Source organism: Haliaeetus albicilla, chromosome 22, assembly GCF_947461875.1.
Source record: "Haliaeetus albicilla chromosome 22, bHalAlb1.1, whole genome shotgun sequence".
NCBI classification, from domain to species: domain Eukaryota; kingdom Metazoa; phylum Chordata; class Aves; order Accipitriformes; family Accipitridae; genus Haliaeetus; species Haliaeetus albicilla.
Window position 1 is genome coordinate 15,275,264 of NC_091504.1, and position 27,582 is coordinate 15,302,845.

Sequence of the window (27,582 nt, forward strand, 5' to 3'; positions counted from 1 at the left end):
TAGTAAGTTGTCAGGCAAGTTCAGGAGAATGCTTACATAAAAAAGCAACACCAACAACCATCGCACAAAGAGCGGGCAGTAACAACTGTATTTTTGAGAATACTAGGAAAAAATGAAATTTGGATTTTGATGTGGCCAATTCCAACACTGAATTGTAGCTTTTCCTGATGACTGAAACATTAACATGGTCCTTCTCCTCTAGATTTGCCAAGTCCTTAGAAAAAACAAAATTTTACTAAGGCCTCATGGTATTTCAGAGATCCAGTGATGTCAAGTGAATGTCTTCTCCCACAAAAGCAGCTTATGCAGCCTACCTTTGGTTTGGTCCTTAAGTCCTCTTATCTCTACTGACACCTAAGTTTCTCACATTTATAGGAGGCTTCTGCCTTGCAACAAAATACAATGTACCATGCAGATACCATGCAACTTCTGCCAAATTATAATATTTCGCTGCAGAAAAAATTCATGTATTCATAATATTGGATTCTATTGAATAACAAGCATATTTCTTGGTTACTATTGTACTTCATCACGTTTCATGATGATGACAAAAAATACTATAATTCCAAAATTAGCATGTCTAAGAATACAAGAGATTCAGAGTGTTGTGGGAATTACAAATGTGTATGTGTCGTGGTTTAACCCCAGCCAGCAACTAAGCACTATGCAGCTGCTCACTCACTCCCCACCCACCCAGTGGGATGGGGGAGAGAATAGAAAAAAAGTAAAACTTGTGGGTTGAGACAAGAATGGTTTAATAGAACAGAAAGGAAGAAACTAATAATGATAGTAATAACACTAATAACATGACAATAGCAATAATAAAAAGGATTGGAATATAAAAAAAAAGTGATGCACAATGCAATTGCTCACCACTCGTTGACTGATGCCCAGTTAGTTCCCGAGCAGCGATCCCCCCCCCCCAAGGCCAACTCCCCCCACTTTATATACTGAGCATGACATCACATGGTGTGGAATACCACTTTGGCCAGTTTGAGTCAGCGGTCCTGGCTGTGTCCTGTGCCAACTTCTTGTGCCCCTCCAGCCTTCTTGCTGGCTGGGCACGAGAAGCTGAAAAATCCTGGACTTGTTGCTAAGTAATGTTTAGACTAACTGAAAACATCAGTGTGTTATCAACATTCTTCTCATACTGAACCCAAACCATAACACTATACCAGCTACTAGGAAGAAAATTAACTCTATCCCAGCTGAAACCAGGATAGTATGTAAACAAAAATTCAACTAGTTTTGGTAACAAGAATTTAAATAGTGTAACGATGGAACCTCTCTAAGTCTGCAAGAAGTATTTGGATTTCTTTTTCATTTTGAAAATACAGCCAGGATAAAGATAATTAAACACCTACAGGACCATCTGTTTTAACAATTCAGTACACCTCTGAAGGAAAATGAAGGCAAATATGAAATTCAAGTATTTTGCATAATTTCAATACAATTCATTTAATGTAGTAAAAACTATATCAAATACTCTTTATTCAACCCAGCTCTAACCTCTCTCCCTGCCTATTCTCACTTCAACCAGGATATCATTTGAAATTTTTTATACATTCCCAAGATTCATGTTTCAGCTTCTCTATGGGAGGTGGGGATAACAAAAAAGCTTAAATTATTTTTAACCAAGTTATTTAATATGGAAAACCTAATTCAACTAAGCAGTTATCTTTGCACATGTGATTTGGTGAATCATGCAGTTCAATATTACCTGTTAAGCTGTAACCCATAGTTAACTAATTAAGGAATCCAGTAAACTGTAATACAAATTTTTAAGGACTGCAAAAATGTAATTAATTTCTTAGATAAAACTGTTAAAGAATTTCTTCCTGTTCTTCTATGTACATAGATATTGATTTCTTTTAGACAGTAAGAAATGAAAATGCAACATTTGGAGCCCTGTGCCATATTGAATTTATTGACATATAATAGAGTATGAAAGGCATATTAAAGTTCATGATGTCGTACACATTTAAAGCTTTATTATCTCAACAGGGAATACTATTCACAAGCCAAGGTATTTCACGACCCTTAATGTAAATTCAGTTGGGAAATCAGACAAAGTAAATCCTAAATATAAAACTGCTTGTATACACTTATTCTAGTCTAGTAATATGAGGCATACAGTTATCCTCATTTAAATCAAACACAGACCATACAACTTAAGCACAGGAATAAGAGGGAACAATTATCTTTGTAGGCAAAATTTTTAAATAATACCAAATCAAACAACTTGAGATGCATGGTTTGAAATTGTCTTAAATGTCATTAGGACTATTCCCATCATCTTCAATGTATCTGCAATTTCATTCGCAGTCTTTTAATAGGAAATCAATGAAATCTGTAGCTGCCAAATATACTTCGTGCATGTCTGTCCCAAATTATCATGCTGCACCGTAGAGCGACACTACTTTCTACTACTGAAAATACCTTAACATATGACATATAATTACAGGACAGTATTTTAAGATCATGTTATAGAAAGTTGAAAGGATTACTTTTAGGCTCATTCTCTGATCAATTTAAAAATCAATTCCAAATCACTACACCTCCTTTCAAATGCCCATGTCTTCCTGAAACCATCCACTTCCTAACCTAATTAAGTAATTTTCAAGGTAATGAGAATTTACAGACCAAATCAAAACCACTGTTAGAATGCTTATTTGATTGTAGACAAAAGATTTTACTTCAATATTCTCTTGTATATCAAAAATGTTTTAAGTAGCTTTTGCCTGTAATTTAGGAGCACTTTCCAATTGGGTCTCCTGTGTAACGATTGGTTGGTAACCTTTTTGTAGCTATGATTTACAGGAGCTTAAAGAAAACTTTCAGCTAATAAGTATATATAATGAATTAATCTGTTATTTTCTCATAACAAACATGTTTGAAGTCAAAGATTTGAAGAGAAATAGCAAAAACAGTAGTAATTTAGTATTTTGTTTTTCAGCCAACTACCTGCTAACTTAATATTACTGAAATGCTGAAAAACTTCTGAGAACCAATTTGAAAGCACTAGTTTAATGATTGTATGCTGAAATGAATGAACTCTATGCCCACGGTACTGGTTTTGAACCAAAAGTTTCTTTAAGAGGTTAAGGAATCTTTAAGCAGTTCTGAGTCAGAAATGCTGTTAACAAATCCTTGTAACAGACTAGTAACTATTGACATAGTTCATCACTCCTTATGTAAAAAAGCCTGAGCAGGACAAGGGCCAAAATTCCAACTTGCTCCAGTTCCTACCTTCACAGATTAAATGCCTATAATCAACACTCGTTCTTCAGGTCTGCAAAAGTCTAAAGTGGGTGTTTTTCTTTTTGGATGCATAATATAGATTGGTATATTTAGGATTCACTTTTTGGCTCTCTCTCAAGCACTCTAGGTAGAAAGAGATACTGAATGGCATATTAGATAGTCTTCTGTTGCAATGACATTCATGGTTATAGAAATACCAGATTAAGCATCAGAAAGGAACTTCCCTAAACCAAGCTACTCCTGAATCTTCCCCACAAATATGGCTCACATTTCCTGGTAGGAAGATCTGAATACATAATGAAAAAATGAATTCTAGCCATAGAACTCTGTGGATGGGAGCTCCACAAATACAAACCTGCTCAAGTTAAAGTCCCCACGAGTCCATGTCCCATTCCAGAGGCAAGAAAATTGCCAGAAGGGGAGAGAATAATGCCAATGGAAGGTGAGCAGTGAAACTCTACTAAACCACATATAAAATTCAACGGCACAAGATGCAAGAGAACTTGGAACATTTCAGCAGCAGAACACTTCAAATGACATAACGAATACTGAGAAAGTTTGTAAAGAATCAGTCCTATGCTAGTCCAGGTCATAGTTTTTCTTATAAGCATGAAAAAGAAAAAAAAGATGAGCAGTATAGGGAATGCAAAAGAGACTGATCTAGACTAAGGAAGCTACTGTGGCATTTGCCACATAACTAAGCATTATCGGAGGCGGGGGGGGGGGAACTATTAATTCTGCATTATTGTATTTCTACTGTATTAGTCTATTTCTAACTTCCCTTCCCTCACTAATGAAAAAGGGTTTTCTGGAGATCCTCTTGTTTGTTACTTACGCCTTTCAAATCAATGCCCAAGCATGTGACAAGAAAAATTAGCAACTGGTTTGGTAGAGACAACCCAATCAGTATGAACACAAAAACACAACATGCAAATCAGCACCATTACTTTTTAAATGTTAACTCAGCTAGGCTTGACTGGTGAAAGTTTTCTTGACATCAAGAAATGTTTTTAAATGACACTTTAAATAATTTTGGAGTACCATTGGTCCATAGTTTTACCTTCAGTACTTCAGTATTCAGTACAGCAAGAAAAAGGAAGTAGATGTGAACTAGTAGAGATGGTTTAATTTTTTGCTAGAGTTTCATGCTTGGTAAAGAAGGTATAAAATGTTTCTGTAAGATGAGAATACTTGCTTCAGATAAAGGAATATCTGCTTAGATAGAACAGATTAAGATAAAAAAGGATGAGAAGATTAATAATCAAACCTGCTCATGCTAACAGAACACATATCTTAAGAGGCATATTGCTAGTACTCAGCAGGATAAACCAATGAATGAATGACAGTTCTTAAATGGATTTTATGCATCTTCTCAGACTGGCAATTTGAACGTTGGGGGGGATGGGAGACGAGATTGTACAGGGAGGGAGATGTTATGTGCTTAAGTTTGCCTTTTTTCCCGCAGACAGCACAAAGTAAGCTTGGAACAAATAAAAAATTACATAGAACAGACTGGTCCTCCAACTACCTATGTTGACGCACCTGTTCTAAGACTTTGTTGGGTTAGAAAAGCCAAGAAAAACCATGCAAGGAGATGATATGGATGAAGTTCAAACTGCAAGCATTTCAGCTTTTCCCCTTCTTACAGCCAGAATCTACCAACAAAATCTTGCATCTCCTTTACCTTTTGCCCTCGAAATAGTCAATTTAAATACTTATATATTGTGTTATATAATCATAAAACAATCATAATTTCATGCCAGGTCCAAACTGCAACACTTGCAATGTCCCCAAATTATCTTCTGAACTACTAAAATTATCTTCTAAAATACTTTAATCTTACTGTGATCCACGTTATCTTTTACCAATCTTAAAGATAAGGGTAACTTAATTTTTTATTCTTACAAAAAGTAATCTACTAAACAGCATAAAGACATACTCTTCTGCTACAACTACAGAGAGGGAACATCAAGCACAAGATGGAAATGTCCATTTCAGAATTACTGATGGAGAGCTGGTAGTAAGAGGAGACAAGATCTCATCTGCATTAAAAGTTCTCCTCAACTGCCTAACCCAGTTTATCATTTTCACTGCCTCCGCTGTAAGTTTCCCATTAAAAAAACATGAACGTGCCTCACCCCCCACCAAACCAAACCAAAACCCCCTTTTTAAGAATGTCTGTTAAATTTCTTCATGATAAAAAGGGGAGAAGAAACTGAATGGAAACAATTTCAGTGCTCTGAACCATAGAGCAAAACTTGTTAACATCAATAAAAGCTGTCTACTGATTCTCTACATTTACTGAGTTTGGTGTTATAGACATTATAGAAGCCTGGAATATTCATTGCAACAACTCCCAAATAATCATTAATTTAACATTTGCTTAAACAAATCTTACAACCCGCAATATTTCCATAAAACAAAACTGCCAGTACTTTTGTAGAGTATTGCTAACGTAATCTACGAAAAAGGACTGCATAGTCTTTCTGTGGAAAGAAGAAAATGCATTCATTTTAACCAGAGATGCAGACATGTTCTGGGATGAGCTTCTCTAACTACTACTTGTTCTGTTTCTCAAATACTGTTTTATGATGATAATAAAGTTTTAAAAATTCTTAAAACTAACTCAACTTTAATGTACATCTTAATTATTCAGGAACACTAAATTAAAAAAAGATTTTGATCAAAATTTACAATTTAAGAAATAACAGTTTTCAGGGGATTAGAACTACCTTTTTCTTCCTATTTCATAGTGTGCTTTTCTGAGATGAGTGATGTATTTCAATCTATTTAGGAAGCTTTTATCAAAACTATTACTGCACTCAAAACATATAGAAGTAAAAGGTATGAATCCAAAGGGGAAGTGTATAGCAAAAAGGAAGAACCAGTTACATTTTTTTACTTTACTTGGGGACAATGGGATTCTGTTTAGAATATAAATTCAAGCTGAATTCTCCAGTTACCTTCGAAGTGTGAGAAATGAATACAAATGCAAGTTATATTTTGACACAGCTGCAGGACTGCATTTATGGTTAAGTTCCCACTTTGAAAATGATCCAATTTAAGAATTTCTGCATAGTGAAAAACAAACGGAACAATGAAACTTTTCAGCTGTGGTATGAGCAGCTTTTTGTGTGCCTTTCTACATACAGAGACATAACAGGAATTAAAGTGAACAAGTTTTTATCTCAATAAGACCATTTTATCCACTTGCACAAAGACTACAAATACTATATTTTGTTATGTTAGATCTTCAACTTTTTGCTATTTAGTTCATAAAAATGAACAATACAGTGGCAAATATGTGAGAGAATGCACGCCATAAACCTTAAAAACAGCCAGTATTGCTCTGCTAAACAGAAAAATGTCATGCACTTCAGGCCTATCCATTCAATTACATGCATGCAGAATTATGCTCACTGTGTTTCTGTAGTTACAGTTCTGTTTCTATTCACCAAAACAGCACTAAAGTGACTGGGCACTAAAGAACAAAAGCAGCATGCCTACGCTTTTGCTGGATGGAATCAATATCTTTTTTTAATACAAATCAAATCAGCACAGAAGATTTCCCTCAATAACATAATTAGCTCATTTTTACAGCAAAATATTACTCATAATACCCCAAAATAATTAACACCATTTCACAAACATGCACTTTGAACTGAGACAGTCATTGCAACGCATGACAACCACTGCAGTGAAAGAAGGTTCTGCAGAGGAGAATAGAGGTAAAATGACAGAACTGCTGGCTTTTTCTCCAGTTAAAATATCTTGGGTGCTCTGGCCAGGGAAAGGAGGATCTCATCAATCAGTCTGTAAATAAGATAACTATTATTTATTCTATCTTTACTGGACATAAATTGTTTTCTTCTTTCTGTAGTCAGTATGTAATAATTTGAAAATCAAAATTCTGCTTTTATTTTCCTACTATGTTTTGCATCCAGGTTAGCATTTCTATAAGCACATCAATGTGTTAAGTTGGATTAGTGTCTTAGTTTCAGCTAGGATAGAGTTAGTTGTCTTCCTAGTAGCTGGTACAGTGCTATGTTTTGAGTTCAGTATGAGAAGAATGTTGATAACACTGATGTTTTCAGTTGTTGCTCAGTAATGTTTAGTCTCAAGTCAAGGATTTTTCAGCTTTTCAGCGAGAAAGCTGGAGGGGCACAAGAAGTTGGCACAGGACACAGCCAGGGCACCTGACCCAAACTGGCCAACGGGGTATTCCATACCATGGGACGTCCCATCTAGCATAGGAACGGGGAAGTGGGGGCGGGGAATCGCCGCTCGGGGACTAGCTGGGTGTTGGTCCGCGGGTGGTGAGCAATTGCACTGCGCATCATTTGTACATTCCAATCCTTTCGTTATTGCTGTTGTAATTTTGTTAGTGTTATCATTATCAGTTTCTTCTTCTCTGTTCTATTAAACCATTCTTATCTCAACCCACAAGTTTCACTTCTTTTCCTGATTTTCTCCCCCATCCCACTGGGTGAGGGGGGAGTGAGTGAGTGGCTGCGTGGTGCTTAGTTGCTGGCTGGGGTTAAACCACGACAATTACGGTTTCCTTTAGTAAAATAAATAATTATAAAAGTTTCCAAGGACTGATCTCATCTTTGTATACTCCCTCCACCCCAGCTATTTAAAATTTTTTCTCCTTTACCTACTCTTATGCTTCTCTGACACATCCTCAGGTCCCATTACGGAAAAAGTGGGATACTCAACCTTTTGGGCTTATGCACCCTCAAACCACTCTCTTTCAGAATGCCATGAGCCCTATCTTTCTCTCATATTCTCCCAACCATTCCAGGCCATTTTCTTCTCTACTTGCCCTGAGCTGCTCTGAGATGGAATATCATTAGAACGTTATTTCTTGCTCCTTTTTGCCTGCTTAGTGCTGCAGCTGCTAAAGTAATCCAATTCCTCATACATCAGGGAAATGACATTCAACTTTGAGTTTAATTTTTGCAATTTGTTGCCTAATTTTCAACTATTTTAACTGTCAATCCATTGTCTTCCATTGTTAAGACTTAGTATTTCATCAAAGGTAGAAGCCTATGCTGGCTCACATATAAATTAAAGGTCAACAGTCACATCTGGCAGAACCCAGACTGTGCTTTCACTGTTTCATCTCTCACCCAAAGAATTTCCTGGGCACCTCCCCCTCAAAGACACTTGAGTATCAGATACTGTTCTCCTCCACCTCTTTTATGTTGCATTTCTGTGAAAAGTCTTCCCTCTGTTTAAACAGCAGCATTCAGGTACCGTGAATAGTCCCTTCGTATGAAGGTATACTGCTCTTCCTTCAGAGAGGAAGTGGAGAGGAAAAACAGAACAACATTTAAAGGAATATAAAAAAATATTATGAGAAAAAGATATCAGTCAATATTAAACAGTAGGACTTAAAAGAGTCAAAGGATTAAAATATTGTAAGAAAAGAATGTTTATTGATGATAAGGGGGGGGCTATTCATATGCAAATAACAACAGTCTTGTCCAATTAGCATGTTTATCCTCAATCTTATTTACTTACTTAGATGTTTACTGCTCTGCAAACAAGGCAGATTTGCCAGCAGCCATTTAAATATTGATATCACTTTAAGAATCACAAAATCTCGGTTTCATTATTTTAAGTGTCAGCCATTGATAATTATAGCAACAAAAGGCATGACCAATGGCATTTGCTGTACACTTCACAGGAAAGTAGTATCCATATGTACGCAGAAAATAACAAGGTACTCTACAGTTGAGAAATATGATAAAATAATATTATTGCAATAATCACCTTGCTTCACAGGCAGTAAAGAAACTGCAACTAACTATCACCATCTAGAGGTAAAAGGTAAATGCAAAAATTTGGTTTTAGTCTGATCTGGATTCTGTCTTTATCCCTGTGAATATACTAGACAAGAAATTATTTTCTAATGGTAGGCTGACTGAGCAGCATCTGCCTCACAAAAGAGATGGGCATCAAACTGCACAGATCACAAATAGCAGTCATCAGAAAGCAACTAGTTAACTAGAGAAGACAGGACATTTATAAGAGAAGAGTAGACTTTTGCCAGCATAACCCTGATTTTACAAAACTGCCTAATATTTAAATTATCTGTTTAAAGGACTAGGCTTTCTTAACTATTAACTTTGTAAAAAATGTATTTGTTTCTGCATATGTGGCTAGGTCCTTTAATGCTTATAACTACTCAGTTTACCACTTACTAATAGCCATCACAAACTTTGTAAGAGAATAAACCTCTGAAGCTTCTTTTGGACTCAAAGTGGATAACTGTAATTGTTCTGATGTCTTGCTAGAAGATATTGTTATGATAATCTAGTCTGAACTCATCACAGCCCAGATGATTTCATCCAGTAATGTCTAAATAATCCTTAGTATTTGTTGATTCATAATAAGGACATCAACTGGTCATCTAATTAATCTTTCTACTCAGGTGCAAAATTAATTATACTAGTAATCTGTCAGCACTAATGAATGGCAAGACAGTAGTTGAGATATAAACCTGAAGCAAAACAAAGCTGAGCAAGTATAAAGGGAAGGGATATGCTTCTGAAAACATTAGATTGAGCTTGCCACACATAGAAGATAAACTTTAGTGGAAGGAAAGAGATTTCCTAATCATACCTATTATTTCCATTTTAGGACTAAATTAGTCATTCTTAGCATAGCACTACAAGGGCAACTCATGTTTAGTTAATCCTACACCATGACCTCCAAGTTTCTTCCACTGTACTATTACTGCAAGGTATACTGATTTCAACAGTTCAGAAAATTCTTTGGTGAATTATGAAATGTATTTTATTCACTACACTTGACCATGAACAAAAGGTACAGTGATATTTATCCAGAAAAGTTGCCTATCTTCCAAAATATTGCTATCCGGGGATTTCCTGAGAAAGAAGTCACGTTTCTGTGTTTGGATTGATTTTTCCTCAATTTAGTTAGCACAATTATTTTCTAGACCCATGTAAACTTTCAATATTCACAAGCTCTGTGGCAAGATGTCTTGCACCCCAATTATATGTTGGGAAAACCACTGTCACGCACTTGTTTTGAAACTGCAAGCTAGTAGTTTCAATGGATGCTCCACTTGCATTTTGAAACAGTTAAAAATCTCTCCATGTCTTTCATGATTTGAAAGATTGCTATCATATTCTCCTCTCAGTTGTCTTGCAGCCTGAGAATTTCTAATACACTCCTCAAATCAAAAAGCTTCATTTTTCACCTGTATTCTTTCCAGTTCTGATACATTTCTTTGGAGAGGACTAGAACTGCACACAGACAAGCCAGAGATTATACATAGCATAACAGAGCTTTCTGGTTTTCTATCCCTTTCCTAATGATTTCTAACAACTTTGTGTTTAGATCTCCCTAAACCCTTTTAAAAATTGTGTCAGATTAGCCACTTCAAAATCTTCTATTTATCAGCCAGTTTTCAGCTATTTCACCCTTGAATTCCTGGTGAACTGCATGTGGAGATTTATACTTTATTTGTTCAATAAGATCTTCTGCTATTTCATTTAAAGCAGACAATCTGCTAATTCTCCACAAGGAATGATCCAGAATGGGAATACTCCATAACAACTCCATGGTAAACTAGATTTTAAAATATGCATTTTTCTGTTACTGTTTTATGTTCCGAGACCTCCTTCTTCTGCTTGAGTATTTGTCCCACTGACTTTAGCAAGTGGCCTCTTCCTGACACGTACAAAAGAGACCATTAGATTTTATGCCTTCTGAAAGTTGTAAAAGGCCTGTAACACTGTATTTCTACTTTTTTTCCTCCAGAATGTGTACATTCTTCTATTTTTCTTTGGAGATTACTTAAATTCTTTATTTTTTAAACTGTATTTCTTTACTTCTAATAAATTTCCTTATTCTGCTGCTTAGTCATTCTTTTCTTGTTTTTCTTTTCTCTTTTTTAAAAGTAGGATATGCATTTCCTCTGAGCAGTATCCAAGTTTTTAAATAGTCTCCTCACTATGCCTGCAAACCATCTTAGATGTCCCTTTTAGTTTTTTCAACCAGCTTCATTTTTTCCTCATTTTCTTTTTTATAGTTAAATATTACAGTAGTGAATTTTTGCTTTTATTGTTCCTTTTACAACAGAGTTTAAATTAATTAATTTTAGTTTATTTAAATTCCTATTCTGTTCCCAAACACCTGCTCTTCTTTAGATGTAAACCTTCCTCTACTTCTCAGTTTATAAATATTATGATCTTCAAGTGCCAGTAAGAGTCCTGCATTTAAAATCATCCCTCTGAAAACTCCCTTTATTCCAGAAACATATCCAAATCCTGATGAATTCAATTTCTTTATTTTTCCAACGTTCTCTTCATTCATGCAGCAAAATACTAGATCTCCAGTTGTCTGAAATCTCCATACCCTCCTTTACGCTGTATCACTGAAAACCAAATGGAACACCACCTTCCACACCATGGCTTAGTAGCCCATCTAGAAGTATCAAGTCTTCCCATCTTTCAGTCCCATGTGATACCCTAGGGAATGACAAAATTGAACTCCCCAACACTTACAGCCACCTCTTCTCAGTAGGGATATTTGTCATCAGAGGACTATTCACAGTACAAGAGAAAACAAAGCCCTAAACAGCTAATTAATGTTAAAAGCCCTGTATCACAACGTTTATTTTTTCTCTTTATTTATTATAGTCACTATTTGTTTACTGTAGTCATCTGAAAGCTCATCAATTATTGTGAAATTGTGATATTTCAGAAAACAAGTGAAAAAATATTTCTTAATTGAACTTAGTAACTGCACTTAAGTGCACATCCAATTCTAAATAGCTTTTTCACTAAAATTTATACAGCATCTAATTGTTCTAACAGCCACAGTTGAATGATATAAGTCTATGGCTCTTAGTTTTTAAGGCAGTATTAGATAGTGCTAAGCTGTGAGCAGCGATTAATCTGCTCACAACTGTCCCCTTGAACTCAGTCATTCAAACTGAGCATAAAATTTGGCTATGTTTCTAGACCTTGTTTTTAAATTCTTGAGATTCATAACCAGTAAATTCTGCCAGTTAAATATTACTGCAAGAGTACAGTGTAACTCTACAGAGGTCTGACTAAAATTTCCACATTTAACAGGATTCATTAGAAAACGTTGCTTGATTTCAGAGTCCACAACCTGATTTTTGAGCTTGTCCAGAATCCATAATCCTTAACAGAAATTAAAGAAAATACTTGATGTTTGAAACTATGCGACAAGTATGCTGGAGCTGGAAACTTTTGCTTCTATATTCACTGAAGAATAAGATCTGGGTTTTTTTTAAGGATGGAAGATGTACTGATTTTGAACATGACATCTGAAACATACCGAAATATTAATATGACACAAAAAGAAATGCTTTGAAATGCCCTTCAAAACAGCATTACAAATCTGCATCACATTAAAAAAAAAATTAAAAAATGAGCACTATAACAAAACTCCTGCTGGAGTCCATTCTTATCCTGTCCAGGTCAGGCCCTTCTGATATGCAAATTAACATGTCATTCATTTCTTTTCCTGGTTTAAGAAGAACAAATGCAAAATTGGCATTGATTTTGAAGAGGCACAGCTACCCAGATTTATTTCTCCTAATTCTTATATTCTTAAGAAGTATTTACAAGTCCACAAAAAAAGATGACAGATACTGTGGAACTGATAGGTTCATACTTTTCCAAACTATTTGAGGTGCTCTGCAGTTCTTTCCACCTTCTTTTGGTCATTTGCAAGACACATGATAAATACACAGTAGTTTTATTTTCTGCTAGAAAATATGCATTTATGAGCAAAAAGGGACAGAAGAGGCACAACAATTCTAAAGTGCATCAACCATAAATGTGACAGCAAGTCTCCACTGGCACGCTGTCTTCTTCTCTCCATCAACTGAAATGCTCCAGAGATACACAACTTCAAATCAGCAAAGATTAACAAGGTGGCTCATAACAGGAGGGGAAAGGAGGACAATCTCTTTAGCTTTCTAATAACAGAAAATGCAGAACAAATCAAGCAATGTTAGAAACACATTTACATGAACTGCATTTGGAAAAGCAATGATCAAGGTCCGTGCCCTTTTGTAACATCTTCATTTGGCAGCAACATCTTACCTTAATAGTATTACACATACAATCTACTTTTCAGGCAGGCTAAGCATCTTAAGGCTAATTTCCAATACAGTCATAAGTATTTAGCATATCTAAAAATTATGCTTACCCAAACCCAAAGTTTCAAACTTTGCCTGTTCCAAATGGCACATTTTAACTTTCTCCAAAGCTCATTTCACATCTTTTTCTCAGAATTAACCAGCACAACCAAGAGTCAGTTTTTACATCTCAAGTTACGGTTACTCAAGTACTCGCAGAGAAATCTGAACTCCAAAAGATGTTGGTAATGATCTCAACAATATGAATATTCTGCAATATTGCTACTTTCCTTTACATTGATATACTACAAGCAATTTCTCATGTAGCTGATACCAAGAGTTATACATGCATTTTAATTTTCTGCCATTGGAGAAATAAATGATAAAGCAGCAAAAATAATGTTTATTATGAATAAGAGGACTCTCAGAAATGAGCTTAGTCATTTATCCTAATTGTCACTCCCAGTCCTTGCCTGTTCATTACATACTGGTAGCCTGTTAAATATCCTCTTCCACAATTTCAACACTGAATCAAATCCCCTGTAATCAGGAGCACATGTTTTGGCAGAGATTTAACAAGATAAATGCACAGTGCTGTTATTGAGGCTATTCTGAAGTTTTAAAAATTAATGCTTTCCTGGTAGCTATAAAATGCAGAATATATATTCAGCAAGCACATAACTACATATTTGATCAGAGATGTGGCAATCACTTCAAGTGTTTCATCATAGTGCTATGCTACAGAGTGTATGTCTATTTAGGAAAATTTCTTTTTTTCACATGCACAGTGGCAGAAAACAAAGTTATTTGCTGACAGATACTCTTCCCAGTCAACTCCTGTTACTGAGATCAAAAACTGGTAGGAATGCCATTAATGTATTCTTCAATAAGGAAAGGTCTCAGTAGGTACCAAGATCAAAGTTTAGTAAGAATTATAGAAGTTTTATGTCACTTCTAAAGGTAATTCTTGCTCACTTTTTTTTTTTAAAGATTAAAAGACAAATTTGAGCAAATATACAATTGTTCACCAGAGGAAGCGTATGATATTCTGTGCTGTTCTGTAATGAAAGACAAACTAGCCTGACAACCGACATTCTATGTCTATTCTAGATAGACGCTTCTAACTTTCCACATTACGTATGTCCTGTAAATTGCTAGTGTGAATAGATAATGAATAGAGCATATTCAAAAGAACTTGTACATTTTTCAAATACATATACCAATAAACAGAATTTTGCACAGTATGAGTATATATTGTAGACATAAAGAACTTAATAAAATTCTCAAAAGTGTCTTCTTGTAAAGCTAGAATTTTCAATCTTTTTAGAATCTTGCAATGATATTTTGCTTCCTTTTTTCCTCTTCTCAAGAGGCTTAGCCTTCAGTCACAAGTTGTTTGTTTTCCACTGATGATGAGTAATGGATGAAGTCTGTTAAAATCCACTCTGTACCAACACAACATATTTTCTAAAAAGCCATGCCAATGATAAATAGAAGTAAGGTGCAAAAGCACAATAAAACCCCCTAAATTTTTTTCAAGTCACTGTAGTAGGGCCTTAACCAGAGCAAACTGAGAGCAACATCTAACCCTCTACTCACCTCAGCAGATTTTGGATAAAGCCCTGAACCTCTTATAAATTGGGAAGTTTAGTTTATCTCAATATTTTTCCTATTGAAAAAGAACATGCAGAACATCTATAGCATATATGAATTCTGCATACTTTCCAAGCTTTCATGATGCCATTTGCATAGTCATGTACCATCAAACTGCATAAAAAGTTTTGAAATCTTTAGTAACTGTTTGATATCAAGTTACAAGTAAAATTAAAAATAAATTAAATTATTCAAATAATTAATGTTTTTTAATCCAGTTCTAATATACCTTAGTGAAAAGCACTTTACTACTAAAAAAAAAAAAAGATTTGGCATATTAGATAGCAATCTTACAAATAAATTGTTTCTGGTTCATGTCTTAGTAGTAACAACACTAACAAAACTCAAAATATAAAAGCAAGTTTAATAATAAAAAAGGATTCTTTCTTCCCATTCAACCAAATAGAATGCAACTGAAAAAGAAAATACTAAAACTAAAATTGTTGATAAAAAATGCAACTATTTGCAATACACACAAATTATCTGTTTGAAAAAAGGACACGGAGATGTGCTTATGTACTTTCCTTTCATTTTTTCTTATATTTTTTCTCGCCATTTAACCACTCAGGACCTCCAAACTGGCAGCATTTAAAGGAAAAAAAAAAAAAAGGCCAAACTATGCAGTAATAGTGTTACTACTGAACTTAAGAACCTTTAATAGTATACAAAGACAGTTTTTCTCACATTCCTTGATCTATCACAGCATCTCCTCTTACTAAAGAGCTGCCTACAGCTAAACTCTCTGCTTATCCACAAGCAGTTGCAACAATTGTTTTGTTTCTACTTCTCAGTAACCAACCAAATGAGGAAAACCTGTGTGAGCAACAGACCATTAGTAAACACACCTGAGAAAGCCATAGTCTTATTCACAACTTACACAGAAAACATTTTAGAGTGATTTTCTTTGCAATAAGTCTCCCACTGCAACAATTCATGCTTACAATTTGGTAATTAGAAATTATGTTAACTTTTCACATAAATGCGAAAGAAATGTAAAACTGAGTTCATTGCATCCACATAAGCTTTCCTGAATATCAGGAAAAGATAAGATCAACTATTGGGTCATATTCCCCCTCTGCTGTCTTTCACATAACAACAGATATCAGTAACATTAAAAAGACACAAAATTAATGCTGTACAGACAGTACTGTTAATATGTAATTTCTCACCATTATTAACAAGTGTGCCAGGTCTAAGCAGTCAGAAATGCACTTAAAAATTATCGGGATATTCACTGGGTGCCTTCATTTCAATCTGTACTGCAGACACAACTCAAAAAAAAAAAAAAGTAAGGGAATGTAGAAATTCGAGTGTCATATTGTTGCAAACACAAAAGACCTCATCATTCAGATACCAAATATTTTTCTGGAATTGTCTTATTTTTCAGTTATCTAACAGAAACTCAAAATTTCTATGCAACTTCAGGAGAAAAAAAAATCTGGGGTACCTCACATTTCAGCTTTTGCTTGATCAACAGTCTAGATGTAAAAATGCTTGAGGAAAGACTGAACTTTTAAAACTCAAAGCTTTTTAAATAGTACACAACAGGTACCCCTTAATATTACCCTTTGCTGCTCATCCACACAGGCAGCAACATTAATTCCAGAGAAGACTATTACCAAATCAAGGGTGACTAAACAGCCCTGGGGACAAGGATGAAGTGCACAGCGGCCCAGCTGGTCTTCTAGATCCTGCCAGTGAGGGAAAAGGCTTGCGTAGGAGCAGGTGGATCCTGTGGATCAATACCTGGTTGCACAGCAGGTGCCACTGATAGATTTGGCTTTTATGATTACAGGACTGTCTCTAAGGATCAAGGACTGCTGGGAGAGATGAAATCCACCTGATAGAGTGGGACAACATCATCTTTGCCAACAGGCTAACCAACCTGGTGAGGAAATGGTGGATGGGGTGGAAAGCAAATGGTGCATGCTGATAGGAACAAGAGAAACCTAAAAAATGACAAAGCAGGATGAAAAGAATAACACAGAGCAACCTAGGAAACAAGCAAGAGGAACCAGAGCTCCTCTAGTGGTCACAGAACTGCAACATCATTAGAGTAACAAGTGATGTGGTGGTGTGAGACACTGACGCTTCTACAAATTTCTGCAATAGCAGAATGGGTTTGAGAACATGTAGCCAGTGACAGCAGAGTGGAGGAGTATGTGAGAGCCAAAAAGACAAAAATAATCGCACTTGTCAACAAGTTATGTCTCCACAAACACTTGTGCACGTGAATTTGAGTATTCAATGCTTTTGAACAAATTACTAACCGTTCAGTATTGTTAGCTTTTCTTTCCATTAGCTAAAGTCTTATTTTTCATTGTCTTTTACTGGCCAAAAGGTAGGTGTTTTCCTGTATTTTTCAACTACCCGTCAACACTTCATAAATTATTAAAAATTCTACAAAAATCATCATTCAGAGTGAGAGGAATGTTAAAAAGCTTCAGAAATCTTGTTCAGAGCTGAAACAAAAGTAGAAAAATTTTGCAGCTGCTTATAATCCACAAATAAAGAAATACAAACAGCCTGGGACAGCATATTAAAGAGTGTTTAAAGTTTGCCCTGCCATTCTATCCATGGAGAGTATAATTGTTCTGAAACCAAGAATCCAGGAATCAAGGAACAGTATAGGATTTCAATGCTTCAACTACAAGGCAGGCTAGAGCATAAACCCCTAAATTCAGACCCAGTTGAAGCAGAACATACTATGAACGCATCCAATTACACATAGTGAAGGCTTGTTGCACCATTCCAAATGTTTCTGAGTGAGCTACTACAGTAAGCCACATCTCTCTGTCTCTCAAGCAACATTTCTGGTCACTGATATCCCCAAAATTGAAACAGAATATGTACATGCATACTGAAGAAGGCAGTACTGATTAATATTGAATTGTTGTACACCCCAGCCAATGCAGTCAACTTATTAGCATACTTTAAAGTATTTAAATATTAAAAGCCAACCCTCAAAATATGCTATTTGGATAATCAAGACAATCCTATGGATGAAAATATATTAAGTTACTGCTGCTGTTCATTAATTGGCCTCTAATGAAATTGTACTGAGCTCTTTAAATTATTAAAATGTGCCATTTCAGTCAGAAACGTTTACACAGGATCTGTGTTAAGATGTATCACTTACCTGATAAACATGGAATGCATTAGCAGCTTTTCCACGCAGAAAGACTGAGGGAATCCAAACATTAATAAGAGCACGATTTGATCTGAGGAGGAAAGAGAAAACTTAAAACAGGGAATCATATTTATGTATAAGAATTGCAAAGCAACTACCTCCAGTGATTTAGATAATGATCAAAGTGACCAATAAAGCAACTTAACATTTCAAATGGAGTATTAGAAAAATTGTAGTTCTGCCTGAACCTTAAAAGGCTACCTTAGATACCTGCTGTATCTAAGTGCTCCCTAAAGTTAATGTAACTGAAAAGGAGCACTGAAACAATTCCCTTTGCGGGTTTTTGGTTGGTTTTAGCGGGGGCGGTTTTTGTTTAGTTGGTTTTGGTTTGTGGTTTGTTTTTTTTTTTTACAGCATGCATTTGACAACATTTGATTATACACATGAAGCAAAAACTGTTCAACAAACCCAACATCTTGGTCCACAAAACTGAGCAAAAAACTGAGCAAAACCCTGAATTTATTAAATAACAGAAGAGCACTGCACAATCATGGAGAAGTCATTTCCATCCACTTTTTGTAATTCATCTCCAAATTTCTATGATTCAAAGACATCAGCTACATTTTCACCCCCTCATCCACAAAAATCCAGATTTATTAGTCTGACTAATAAAGGCAGAACTCCAAATCACAACACTCTAGAATGATCTGGGATGACCACCTGAGTTGTTTGTGGGTTTTTTGGTAGTACTGTTTGTATGCATTGATTAGGAGTTACTCTGTAAAAATGAGAAAGTCCATCACATTATTAATAGCATCTAGCATCTATCAAACTCAAAGCAACAGAAAGCAGTAACTTTTTGTTAGAATACCAAGACCTAGTGCACTGAAAGAGCACTCCAAGAGAATCTTCATAAATCTAAACTCATTCATTCAACATTATTAAAAACTATATTAGGGCATGGACTGTGCAGCTCTCCATACTTTTTACCAATGGAACACCAAAGCTGAGAATTGAGTTACTGGAAATAATATAGGAAAAGCAAATTATTGAATGTGTTTCCTTATTTTTCTTTCCCATAAAGACAGTACAAAGAGAAAAATGTGTATTATGAAACTTACATTTCAAAATCTGATAAACTCTGATCTTCAGATGTTTGACTCAAATCTCCAGGGACCTATATTTACAAAACAGAAATAATTCCCCCACACTGGTTATTATGCTTTCTATTAAGAAAGCATAATATTATAAGGAAATTACAATTCAACATTCAATTTTTAAATGCCAATAAAAACTATTACTGAGAAACAATAAAAGAAAAATAAACAATCACGTGACAGGATTATGAACGTATCACCCTTGCAAGTTCTTCATGTTAGAATTTGCTATAGTTTTGTAAAGAAATAAATTGGGCTTTGTAAAAGCATGTAATTTTGAAAGGTATAGAAAACCCAGAAATAAGCATCATTATTTGGCCTTTATAAGCAAAGTATGCTGAAACAAAAGTACATTGTGTGTATAAACAATTTATGGGAAGAGATGAAGCATATAAAACCTAGCAATCACTTTCTTTTACAACCAACATTCCATTAAGAGAAAGACACATGATAATTTTATTTTAGCTGTGTTCTTACAAAACATTATATAGCTACAAAAGTTCATAAAGATGGTAATGATGGACTAAAACCTGTAGAATCAAAAGAAGTAGCAGTTATGAGAAAACAAGATTGAAGGAGCATTTAGAGCTGAAACAGCAATAACTTTTTACCTTACTTTAAAGCTAGGTAAACATAAAAGGCTAACTTCTCTCCTTTAAATACTGTAAAATGTAAAGCATAATCCAGAATAGTTAGTGTTTTGATGAAGAAAAACATCTAAGTTGTAAACTTCCAGAGACAGCTTCTACATTAGTTAAATATTGGTTCAGTGTATCTCTATAATGTATGCTGCATGCATATTACTGTTTTTCAGAATATTTGCTGCCCAAGAAACTTAAATATATATTATTGCTTATTTTAAAGCAATATGTATTTATTTATTGCAAAGCAATATAAAATTTCAAAGGGGACTAAAGAAAAACTACTTCCCAGATGCTTTGACAGACCAGCTCAAGGCTTTCCAATACACAAGACAAAACTGAATTTTGCCTTTCCAAGATTAAAAGTATATGGCTTAGCAAAAACTAAGTCATTCCTGCCAGAGAAAGGAAAAGAGGAAAACAAATGTGCAGAGCCAAGACAGCTCCAGGGCACATATACAGGGCATATATACAGAATCCTGAACACCTCTGCTGTCCTTTTTTGGATGAATGAGGAGGGAAGGCCAGTATGACCTCTCCCTCAGTTACTACCATCAGCTGTTGTCTGTTCACAGTCCAGTCCACCCTCCAGTGGCAGCACACAGCCTGGCTTTCCAGGGCTCTTGTGCCAGAAAACAGACGTTCTTCTATCTTGCCTACAACCTGCACCCTCTCTTTGCCTGTATCTGAAGTGTCAAATCCTACCACCTGTTATATACAGCTATTTTAATTAACTTCAGTAAAAGTTTTGTATAAAAACCTCAGAGTGTGGACTTTGGAAATAAGAAAAAGGTTGACATTAATGAGTTCTTGCACGCCTATGCTGAAACAGATTGGTTACTGATTTTGAGATGGTAATTAAAGTGTTGTTCATTGTAATGCAAAACACAGTGATGAAGACGTTACATCAATGTATTTGCTCATACCCTTGAAAGCACATACTTTTTGTTTTAATATTCCTCTGTTTGTTGCAGAAATTCTGTAACCCAGTAACTAGAAATTGGAAAGATCACTGTGAACAATTCATTTAAATTCATAAATTACGGCCATTAAAATTGATTATCAGCATTAAAAGGAAGACAGTGAAGAATCATGGAAGCTACTTTTATAACAAACTGTAAATTATATACTATTGTAATAATAAAATGTTAAGAACTTGTCTGGTATTTTCAAACCAGTGAAAGGGGGATCAAATATTCATATCCCATAATTTCTGGCAGTTACACACACTACCAACTTTGAAATTTCTAATTAAAGTCTACTAAGTAACAGGTAGGCTATCAGCAGAGAGTTTTGTTTACTAATACAGAATTAAAATTTATCCACTTAGGATAATGCAAAAGTCTTTAGGATTGTATTCAATTCACAGTTTCATTTTGGACAATAGCAGCTAGTAACAACTAGCATTTAGCTAGCACTTAAAAATATAGTACCACTTCCACTTCTTAAAGAGTCTTAGGATTTAGTTTTCTCTCAGTATCTGATACATTAAAATATAGTATCAATATCTAACTACTGGATTAGGATATGGAGATACATGGTTAAAAACAAAATCTCTGAGCAGGGACATACAGCCTAAAATCTCCAAGTAAGAAAGTACAACTGTAATACTGAGGTGATTTATCATTTGTCATCTCTGAACACAGTAACATGATTGTTTCCATCTAAAAGGCTGAAAATTAGAGGTGAAATTCTGCTTCACTAATGCACACAGAACTGTTGTCAGCCACCTTACATAAATGTTATGATAAAATAGGCATGGATGCTTCCAGTGCAAACAAAAAAGTAAGGAGCAATAGCACATAATCACATGAACAAAAACTATCAAAATATGCCTCCCTCAGAAGATGGACAACTATTAGGAACATTCTTGACTCCTTCTGTTTCCTCCTTGTTCATTTTCAAATTTCAACCCAAACTTTTATTTTAACACAAAAAGCTAAAGTGAAGCAACAGTTAGTAGAAAACAATTTTATTGTCTGAATATATCTATTTTACATTCAATTCTGCTAAAGAGAATCAAACACTATCAGAAATACCAAGTAAGGTGTTCTTGACAGATGTGTTATTAGCTGTTATTTCTTATAAGCTAATATATATTTTATCTCATCACAAGTAATGGTTTTGAGCTTTTTCCAGAGTGGTATTCTACATTGTAATAAACAAACACTTACCGGCCCTCTCAAATCAATTAGTTCTTGTCTCATTTGGGACACAAGAGCTTCTTTAGCCATCAGAGCACGGTGCAGCCTCTCATTGAATTCAATCAGTTCCCCATGCATTTCAGCTACCTGAAAAACAAAGCCAAGAGATAAAACTCTAAACTGAAAATAAACCCACACTGTGTAATTTCTTACAGGTATATCAACTTTTATTTATATTTTTTATTTTACCATACTCTCCAACTAGTGCACCTCATTGTTAATGCATTAGTTTGAATGGACCATCAAGAACACACACTGTAATAAAAATTTTTACTTATGCCTTGAAGTGGAGGTTTTGATACTGAATTTAATAGGACAAAATACAACTCTATGTCCAATTTTATTCCTATCAGAGGAGATCCTATGGCAACTGATTCTAATAAAACACCTATTAACTTTTGTTCTCAGTTTAATTCTTTGATGAACACAGCACCCAACAGTTACAAACTAATCACAATATTTTGAACTGGGAATAATGCAAAATGCACAAACTGCATTAAACTTTGTCAATAATTCATGAGTAATATATTCTGCACTCTTACTGGAGTTTTAATAGGATTGGAGCTATAAGTCCACTCATCCCAGGCAAATCTGTGAGAGGTCAAAAGAGCATAAATACCACAGTTACGCTGTGGCACAAGCACAAGTTGTTGTGCATAGGTAAATAGCATGGCCTCAAGCATGGCCTCTTTGGACACAAAGTCCATCTATGTCTGCACTCTCCATTTTTGAGTCAAAGTGTCAAGAAAGCACCAATTGATGCAGGATGTTTATGAAAGTGAACGGGGCTGGATGAATGACAAGGATGAAAAGTATACCAATTTACAGAGCAAACTATGTTTAAGTTGGTTCCCTGCCAAGAGAAGCAAGAAACAATAAAACTCAAATCAAGGTTAAAGACAATACTAAGCTCTTGATTTTTTCTTACACAGAAGTAAAGTGTAAGCCTACAGCTTAATGGGGAAGAACTCCAAAAGGACAAGGGTTCCCAAATAGCAAAGGTCTAAATAGTAGCAGTAACGTGCTATCATCAAGAGAATGTGATGGGGAAAGTAGCAGAAACAGGGAGCAAGGCTAAAAGAAACTTGAAATCTGTGTTCAGCAAGATTTTTAGCTAATTCTATCGGAACCATTATACTATAAAATTGAATGAAAGTTTCCGTTATGATGGATGACCCATCAGTACATAATATACCTGGCAAGAGAGTTGTCTTGAACTGATAATGCCATTTGTAGCCTTAGAGCAAAGAAATTTGAGCTGAAAAGGGTTTGTAGAATTATTTTCAAGAGAAAAGAAAGACTCTTCAGAAAACCCCACTGTTAGAAGTTTCCAAGTAAATCCTCCCTATATGACTCCTGTATTAAAGAAAAGGAATACTGATGAGGGCCACTATCAGAGGTGGAGCACCAGATGAGCAGTCCCAGGGCAGAGCAAGAAAAGCTACAATTTTAACAGTAGTTAGATGAAAACAGAAGCAGTAACTGGTCGGCCCCTCTAGTGGGCACAGCAGGCTACCACAACAATACTGTGAAACGTGTTTTTCAGGTTACACCAACTCTTGAAATGCCTCCTCACACAGCCATCCAAAGCTAGAATAGGAGAGGCAGTGGGGTAACATTATGACAGCACAGCTGAATAAAATGAGTATCAATCCACTACCTTCAACGATGGCACAGGGACTTGGACTACTGCCAAATCTCTTACAAGTTCATAGTTTCCCTTCTGGAAGCAGTTCACTACTACCTATGAATTTCATGCTTTCCTTTTCTCAAGTTACCACTCTGCCTTCCCCCTCTTCCCCAGAGAAGTTCCCCAAGATAAAGCAGTTTAATTCAATCTGTTTAATTTAGTGCTTGCTTTTAATTTCATGCTTTATTCCAGACAACCTGTATCCTTCACATAATCAAAGCAAACAGAAAAACCAGCTTCAATTTGACAAGCCAGGAGCTGACATCATTGATTAAAAATAAAAATAATTATACCTGAGTTGAACTGCAAGTATTCTTTTCCAATTTCTTTTTATATTAGAGGGAGTCCTTCAAATCCAGTCATTTATCAGTGTGGCATATATGCAAAAAGAGCTAAACTAAGCCCAGATACGATTTGTCTACAGACTGATCTCTCTTGTTAATTCTGAACTTACAAACTATTCTGAAATGCTCAGCAAATTACAAGCTAAAACCCAGTAACCGAACTAACAACAAACTCCTTGTAATGGGACTATCAGGAAGTACAAAAGCTAAAGGTTTCACAGAGTGATTATTTAAAACCAAACAGGCAAACATTTTTATTTGTTTGCCTGATAATGCAAGCAGTTTTAGATTAATATTACACAATTTAAAAAACTTGCAACACGTCTGAGTTACCATTTAGTTTCACCCCTCACTTTCTGAAGTGTAAAGGTTTAACGTATTATTAATATAGTTTCAACAGTCAAAAGCTTGTAGTAGTAGTAGTGTACTACAGCAGCTTTAATCTACTGCTTTTGTTTTTGTTCTTCTCAAATATTTCTGTTGTACTTAACCCCATTAGAAAAACTAACTTCCCGGCCTCATAATTACACTCTTTTCTGGCTCCTCCTGATAAAAATCAGAACATAAGGACTTCCATGTTATCGCTTAATGACACTATATATTCATATCTCAATTGTTCATTCAACATCAGCCTTGATAAAAAAGGGTCTTTGACTTCAAACACTTGTTAGTAATTAGGAAGCTCATTTTGCAAAAACAAAAGGCATCTAAATCCATATGAACTTCTGCGTTATGACTAACATAGTAGGTACCATTTAGCAAGCAGTTTTCCTTCATAAATTACAAGCATTTATGCACCAAACAAAATTGCCAATTTTACTAGGTAAAGTAATAATATAATGTCATTAACTCTGGATAAATTATTTTCCATACTGGCTCAAACACTCATTCCAATTCAAAGTAAGTGGTGTAATATTTAAGAATATCATAAGCCCCTCTGCAATTCAGGTTAATATTAGCAGGTCATTGGAAATTACAAAAAGCCTAGGCTGGGAGGCAGAACCTCTCTGTATTGCACATACAAAAAGATGCAGTATGCTACTAGTTGCAAATGCACAGAGGAAAAACTGTAGAACTGAGAGTTGTTCGATTAGTTATCAAAGGCAATACAGAAATTTATGAATGGATGCAAAACTCTGTAGTTTACATATTTGAAATCATGACTTATTTTTCAGTGCCTGTCTCTATATCAGAACAAAATCCAAACTATCTGATGTAATATCTGACTGTTTTCTCTCCCTCTAATTTGGATGTCCTTGAAATAACTTTCTACTTGCAGGCTCGATTGACACGTAAATTTAACAGCTTTCTCAAAACACTGGAAGTAATACAAAAATTTATAAATGCCCCTAGCAAAGGTAAATAACAGAAAGAAAATTTAACAGCAAATAAAACAGCAAATCACTTGTTATATGTTATCAAAAGGACAAGTTGGCAGGTATGTTACTTGTGAAAATCACTTTTATTAGTAATTAAGTTACTTCAATACTTTTTCTTGTCAAAGAAAAATGTATTATCGTCACAGCAAACCAAAAGGAGCAATGAGATATACTTCTGAATAACAATATTAACTTAGGTTCCTCTAATTTTTCCTGCATCAAGGTCTGCTAAAAACAATAAAGAGGTCTCCTTATAATTATATCCTTTCAGTTACATTTTATGGCATCACATCTTCCTTTATTCATTCCATGCTGAAGCTTAAGCAGTAATTTTCCCTACTGGGACTTCAATCATCTTCACAGTTGTTTTTCTCCAAGACAATATGTTCAAAGCAGAAAATTAAAGTACAAATGAGCAAAGTTTCCCTTGGCCAGATGATCATTCAGATTTTGTCCTGGTCATATCAGAAAGCATGCTTAAAGAGCCCAAATCCTTATCATGAAGGGGAATGTTTCACTAAGTATATGAATAATACAATCTGTCTTAGAAGGACATGCTTTCTGAGTAGAGAAACAGAATTTTAAGAACTTGCAACAAGAAAAACATTAATGAGGTTTTTTAAAAGGGTGTTTAGTGGAACTCAGATTTTTTTAAAATATACTTTGCAGCTAAAATTCATAAAAGTTTTCGCATGAGCCACATCTGAATTAATGACTTTGTCCGGTATAGGCATTTTTTTCCCCAGTTGTCACAAAATGCAAAACAATGTATTTCCCAAGAAACTCTAGGCAGAACTGGAAGTTACTTCCTTTTGCTCTCAGTGGAAGCACGGGTGTATTTTTCCCATGAGAAGATGCCCTTTTTAAAAAATCAACATTCTTCTACATTTTTCTCCAACAGAAATAAAGCCAAAGGTCTTCAAAAAAGAGCAGGTATCCTACTAAATAGTAATAATTTCATTTTTCTACAAGTGAAAACAGTAAAACTCAAAATGGCAGACAGCTCAGACAAATCTACTGATACAGCCATAAAATGCTTAGTTATTGCTTTCTTTTTAAAAACTTTCATTTTGTATTCTTCACATTTCCATCTGCAAGCAAGTTACTTGGTTCAAGGCAGACTGAAAGAGCCATTTAGGAATAGGGTTGGGTTTTAGTTGTTTCGGTTTGGGTTTTTTTAATTCTGTGGTGTGGATTTTTGTTTGTTTACTATAGCTACATAAGGTAACCACAAGTGACAATTCATCAAAACCAACAAGAAGAAAATAAGCTGTAGCTTTCAACTCAAAGTACATTGGGAACTCTGCATGTTGAATGAACTACATATTAATGCTTGCAATATTACAGTACTACCAATGTGTCCTGGTTTCGGCTGGGATAAAACTGAGCAAAGCGCAGTAGTGATGGAGCCAGAACTGACTTCAGCAAGCAACAATCCAACACTACGTACCATCTTCTTGCTGCACCCAGTGTCACCCGCTCACCACACCGCACTGAAGCCTGACCCTGCTCTGCCGACTGAGCAGACTTTGCACCACCCCTCCTGCCCAGAAAGACTAAGACTAGTATGACAGACGGAGCCCAAAGTTGTGGACTAAATGAACTCAACGAACATTTTAGAGATGGTCCAGTGTGTGTGTGTGTATATACGTATCTCAAAGGACAGAAAAGGTGATGGTGATTGATTAGGCTGTATTGGAAAGTACGGGACCTGAGCATGACATAAATGGTATAGAATAAGGGATGGATACTGTCCTGGTTTTGGCTGGGATAAAGTTAATTTTCTTTCTAGTAGCTGGTATAGTGCTATGTTTTGGATTCAGTATGAGAAGAACATTGATAACACGCTGATGTTTTCAGTTGTTGCTAAGTAGCATTAAGTGCTACATCATAGATTTTTCAGCTTCTTATGCCCAGCCAGCAAGAAGGCTGGAGGGGCATAAGAAGTTGGGAGGGGACACAGCCAGGACAGC

General features: G+C 35.3%; 1 protein-coding gene across 6 annotated transcripts in view; it reads right to left on the minus strand.

Moving 5' to 3' along the window:
* SNX29 (sorting nexin 29) overlaps positions 1-27,582 on the minus strand; it is a 144,644-nt gene that overhangs the window by 58,737 nt on the left and 58,325 nt on the right. For all 6 annotated transcript variants that reach the window (XR_011329307.1, XR_011329308.1, XM_069809977.1 and 3 more), the window contains 3 exons: positions 22,167-22,283; positions 19,316-19,371; positions 18,204-18,285 (listed from right to left, as the gene is read on the minus strand). Coding sequence is in view for 4 of the 6 variants with exons in the window: in XM_069809977.1 (XP_069666078.1) it covers positions 18,204-18,285; positions 19,316-19,371; positions 22,167-22,283 (255 nt within the window). In the remaining 2 variants the exon portion in view is untranslated. The remainder of the gene's footprint in view (positions 1-18,203; positions 18,286-19,315; positions 19,372-22,166; positions 22,284-27,582) is intronic.